The sequence below is a fragment of the Halichoerus grypus genome, chromosome 10 (assembly GCF_964656455.1).
Source record: "Halichoerus grypus chromosome 10, mHalGry1.hap1.1, whole genome shotgun sequence".
Lineage (NCBI taxonomy): Eukaryota > Metazoa > Chordata > Mammalia > Carnivora > Phocidae > Halichoerus > Halichoerus grypus.
In genome coordinates this window covers 95,917,204-95,922,892 of record NC_135721.1, presented here as the reverse complement: position 1 = coordinate 95,922,892, position 5,689 = coordinate 95,917,204, and the positions used below count along the sequence as shown (strand labels likewise).

The window sequence follows — 5,689 nt, the reverse complement described above, 5'->3', positions numbered from 1 at the left end:
GACGGTGAGTTGTGGGGAGGCCTTCCTGCCTGAAGTGAGCTGCCTTTCCTTCTTCAGTGCTGGCTAATTATTGCCAGATAAAGATGTGGGTCCAAGGTTATGGATCCTTCCATGAATAAGAAAAGCCACAAATCTGGATCTTAAAATGTGAAATCTCTCCTTTTGTGTGTCAGTAGCTGTGGCAGATTGCATTGCCAGTCTGTTTTTCTCTTCTCCCTGCCCCTTGCCCTGTCATGGCCCCTTCATGGGTACAGTGTGCTTCCACAACCTTGTACTTTGCACCTGGGTCTGAGAGTTGCTTTTGCTGCTGGTCCATGGGCAGGAGTGGCATTGAGCCAGGGCCGAGCCTGGGCCTTTCTACTTGCTGCCCTTGTACTTCTGCCGTTACCACAGGAGGGACATGCCTGGCTGGCCCATTGGTTGCAGACAGAAGGTGAGAGACACGTGTGTCTAGAAGAGCAGCCAAGCCCATCTCAGCCCAGAGCAGCAGACCCCAGCCACCCAAAAGACATGTGAGAAATAACCACTTAATGTTATATGCTTCTAAAATTTTGAGGTTGTTTGTTTTGCCACATAATATAGCAAGAGTTAACTGATACAAGAATTAATTAAGAAGTTAAAATTATGCATCATAGTGTAATAATAGCAACTGACAGATATAGGAACTAAAAAAAAAAAAAGGATCCAGTATTCCAGTTTTGGCTTGTGCCTCTGCTTTAGACAGAACTCATACCAGTGGCAATGCGGATCTGTCCATGCCTCTTTTTGTTTTTAAAGTCAGGTTTATTGAGGTATAATTTACATACTTAAATGCATCCCTTTTAGTATACAGTTCTGGATTTTGACAAATACATACAATTGTGTAACCACAAGCACAATCAAGAAAAGTTCAATCACTGTCCCCCCCACCCCCCACCAAAAAGAAATTCTTTGTGTCCCTTTATGGACAAACTCACTTTCTTCCCCTAATCCACCGGTCATTTCTTTTTTCTTTTTGCAGTTTTGCAATTTTTAGAATGCTGTATGAATAGAATCATATAATATGTCATCCTTTGAATCTGGCTTCTTCCTCTCAGCATAATGCATCTGAGGTTCATCTGTGTTGTGGAGTGAATCAAGAGATTGTTCCTTTTTGTTGCCAAGTAGTATTCCATTCTATAATTATGCCATTTTGCTTATCCGATCTTCTGTTGATGAACAGAAGATGAAGGACATAAGAAAAGATTTGGATTGTCTCCTAGTGTTTTGCTTTAATGGACGATGCTTCTGGGAACACTCATTCTATGTCCTTCTATAGACATGTTTTCATTTCTCTTGCATAACTACGCAAGAGGAGAACCTATGGGTTGTGTGCTGAATGTATGTTTGACTTTTACCACCCTACCAAGCAGTCTTCCATAGCAGCAGCAGCAGTGTTTGCACTCCCACCAACCCTGCACAGGAGCCCCAGTTGCTCCACAGCCTTGCCAACGCTTGCCATTGTCAGTCTTTCCAATATTCATGATTTTAGTGGGTGGGAAGAGGTATCTCACTGTAGTTTTAATTTGCGTGTCCTTGGGGACTCATGATGTTGAGCACCTTTCCAGGTGCATCTTGGCCATTCATACTGGAATTCCTTTAATGGTAGAAATATTTATAAAAGATAGGAACCATGAAGGGGACAAATATGGGCTTGGAATTGTGTTCCCCTCTGACATGCAGAGGCAGGAGGGGCAACCTAGTTGGGGACCTGTCTGAATAATTCAGAAGGAACAACCCTGCCCTGAGGAAAAGCAGATAAGGGTGATGGGTGGTGATGGGGGCTCAGTTTACTGTTGGTGGCTCACAGCAATCTTACTGAGGATTGCTCACCTCTTCATTTAAAATTCTCTATGCAGATGTCCATACCAGGTGGCCTCAGGGTAAAGTCTTGGTTTTGGAAGCCACTGGATTTTGTTTAACTGCTCCATGTTGATCATACCAGCTCATCCATCATGTACCAAAGAAAATATGCCAAATCTTTTTTTTTTTTAATTTTCTGCATTCCTCCCTGAGAGAACAAAGCTACCAGCAACTCCATTTAATGTAGCTTCACTTGTGTGTAAGAACAACATGGTTAGGAAAGGGCATAGGCACTCACTTGATGGAGCTCCCAATGGCCAAACCTGGGACAGTTTGAGCAAGCAAATACCTAATGATAATAATAGATTATGACCCACAGAATAAAATAAATATCCACAAGTCCCTACTGAGATAAAGACATATTTGAACAAATAAAAAAAATGGGGGAGAAGGAGCAGCTCTTCTTACAGCAAAATTTCAATCATTAAATCTAAAGTGAGTGATGGGGATGGAAAATGGCCATTTGGTACACATCACATTGATGAACCTCTGATGGATGCAAAGAGAGGGCTGAAGTATGATATGAAACAGAATATTGGCAAAGTCTCAGTATCTCCTTATAAGTTACTAATTACAGAGGGAGAAATAGTAACTACAGTGGAGCAAACTACAGATAGACAACACTTTGATCAAGGTCAACATCACCAGTAATGGGACACATTGATACTATGTAGCCCCTGATATGATGCACCGAGAAGGGCATAAGATCATCTTTGTGGTATTTGGACCAAAATGCATAACCTCAACCCAATCATGAAAAAACATCAGACTGACCCCAATGAGGGACATTTTACAGAGGAACTAGCCAGTATTCAAAAGTGTCAAGGTCATGATAGACAAAGACTGAAGAACTCCCAGACTGGAGGGCACTAGGGCGACATAAAAACTAAATTCAGTGCAGGACTTTGGACCAGAAGGTGGATTCTGGACCAGAAAAGGGACATTAGTGGAACAGTTGGCAAAATTTGAGTATGATCTGTACGTATTGTAAATATGGGTACAATAGTATTGTACCCATATTTCTTTCCTGGTGTAGATCATTGTACTGTGCCATGTAAAATATTAACATTTGGGGAAGTGGGGTGCAGGTGATACAGGAACTCTACTGTTTTTATAACCTTTTTGTAAATCTGACATTATTTAAAAATAAAAGGAATATATATATATATACATATGGGTTCTAGAGTCATTCTACCTCTGTTTCAACCTGGCTACCCTACTTATTATCTGTGTGACTTTGGGTAAATCACTTCATTTCTCTTTGCCTCAGTTTCCCCATCTGTAAAATGGGAATAAGAAGAGTACCTATCTCAGAGGGTTCTAATGAAGATTAAAAGTGTTAATACATGTGCAATGCCTACAACAGTGCCTTGGCTCAGAGTGAGGGCTGTGTTATTATATGCAATGATCATTTGAGGCCAGCAGCATCTTCTATTTTTTTTTTATTAACATATAATGTATTATTTGTTTCAGGGGTACAGGTCTGTGATTCATCAGTCTTACACAATTCACAGCGCTTACCATAGCACATACCCTCCCCAGTGTCCACCACCCAGCCACCCCATCCCTCCCACCCCCCACCTCTCCAGCAACCCTCAGTTTGTTTCCTGAGATTAAGAGTCTCTTATGGTTTGTCTCCCTCTCTGGTTTCATCTTGTTTCATTTTTCCCTCCCTTCCCCTATGATCCTCCGTCTTGTTTCTCAAATTCCTCATATCAGTGAGATCATATGATAATTGTCTTTCTCTGATTGACTTATTTTGCTTAGCATAATACCCTCTAGTTCCATCCACGTCATTGCAAATGGCAAGATTTCATTTTTTGATGGCTGCATAATATTCCATTGTATATATAGACCACATCTTCTTTATCCATTCATCTGTTGATGGACATCTAGGCTCTTTCCATAGTTTGGCTATTGTGGACATCCAGCAGCATCTTCTATTGATCTTAGGGATATTCCTCCCCCTACCCCTTCCCCGTTTTCTCACTGTGCCTCTGAAGCTTTCTGATGCAAATGCCGGTACTGATTCTTTCTCCAACCAGCCATTTTTCTCTAAAAGCACTTCCCCTTCCACCAGCAGCTAGGTAATGCCAAATCTAGCATCAGGATCTGTGCCTTAAGGATTAAACACCACTGAGGAATCAGAATAACTGCTCTGAATTAGGGTTGTTACCGGGAGAGGCCTGCATTGGAAAGACAGAGCTCATATCACCAAAGAACCTTCTGGGGCCACTTTCTCTTATTCCCAACATGGGGTCCAGAACTTTCTGGGCCTGTGAGACCAACAGCCCTGATTGGTTTGGGGGGTGGTGGTGTGGGTCTGCCTCACAATTACCTATCTGAGGCCTCACCCCATGTCACATTTTAGTATCTGTTTGGCCAATAAGACTGCAGCACACATACCAGCCTCATTCCCTGCTTGGGCCTTACCTTTGATGTCACAATCTGACTTGTGGATATTAATCTGGCCACAGCTGCTCACAAACCAGACGGCAAGGTCAAGAGGACCAGCACAGTAAGATGTGGAAGAGAATCGACCATCAACCCAAGATCAAAGCAGTGGATGGACCTCAGGCAGGCCAGTTCAAGGAACTGGGTGCAGCTCGGGAACCTGCCATGCCACACCCTCTAGAGCTGTCAGAATTCCAGAGCTTCCCTGTGTTTGAGGATATTAGCCATCACATCAAAGAGGTAGGGGCCCAACTGGTAAAGAAAGTCAATGCCATCTTTCAGCTGGACATCACCAAAGATGGGAAGACCATTCTGCAGTGGACCATTGATCTGAAGAATGGCTCTGGGGACATGTATCCCGGATCCGCCAGGCTTCCAGCAGACACTGTCTTCACAATCCCGGAACCTGTCTTCATGGAGTTGGTTTTGGGCAAAATGAACCCTCAGAAGGCTTTCCTTGCTGGCAAGTTCAAAGTGAGCGGCAAAGTTCTGCTTGGCCAGAAGCTGGAGAGAGTTTTCAAAGACTGGGCTAAATTTTAAGCATGTAAAATACCAAGGAAATGATCATAACTTCTCTTCGGTTATAATGTTGAGCGGAAATCATGCTTAAACTGAAGATTAAAACAAAAAATATCCAATATTTTTACTCAAATTCTTCCTGTTCAAGTTTGATTAATTTTCCTGCTGATGTGTTAATTTTCAGTGAGGGTTCTAGAGCAGTAAAGAGTGTTGGAGTGTATCACCTAAAATCTTTGTCTTTTTCTTTTTTTAGATTCATGTATGTTATAATAGCCACACATAGAGAAATGGGTGGTTTTGACATTTGGATTTAAATGCTTTCATGATTGAGTTCCTGAGAATTTTGTTTGTTTGTGCTTTGGGGAAAGAAGTGCCAACCATCATTGTGTCGGTTTGCATTCCACTTGGTAACTTGGTTCTTTGAGATTTTAAATTTACAGAGCTCTAAGAGGGTGGGCTCCACAGCTATGTGGGTGGAACAAGGCATAAGAGGGGATGAGCTCTTGGTGTATCACGACTTCAGATAGATTTAATTCCAAGAGAATCCAGGGGCTTGGAAGATGTTCTAGGCTACTGGATCTTAAACTAGAGCATGCATCACCGCACCTGCAAGACAGGTCAAAGCCCAGATTGCTGGGCCCCACATCAGGATTTCAGTGCCATAGGTCTGGGCTGGGGAGAATGTGCATTTCTAACAAGTTCCCAGGTGATGCTGATGGGACCACCCCTGGAGAACCCCTGTCCTAGTTCATGCTGCAGCTTTCAGTATTGGTTGAAACTATTCTGTTCTAGACCAATGAGATGTTGCCATTATTTAAATGAGATGTTTCCGTGA

At 42.6% G+C, this 5,689-nt stretch overlaps 1 protein-coding gene across 1 annotated transcript; it reads left to right on the top strand.

Moving 5' to 3' along the window:
- The first annotated feature begins 4,374 nt into the window (after positions 1-4,374).
- SCP2D1 (SCP2 sterol binding domain containing 1) lies at positions 4,375-4,918 on the top strand. Its single transcript, XM_078057481.1, has one exon. It carries the CDS (start codon positions 4,405-4,407, stop codon positions 4,873-4,875), a length of 471 nt encoding a protein of 156 aa, XP_077913607.1. The 5' UTR covers positions 4,375-4,404; the 3' UTR covers positions 4,876-4,918.
- The last annotated feature ends 771 nt before the right edge of the window (positions 4,919-5,689 follow it).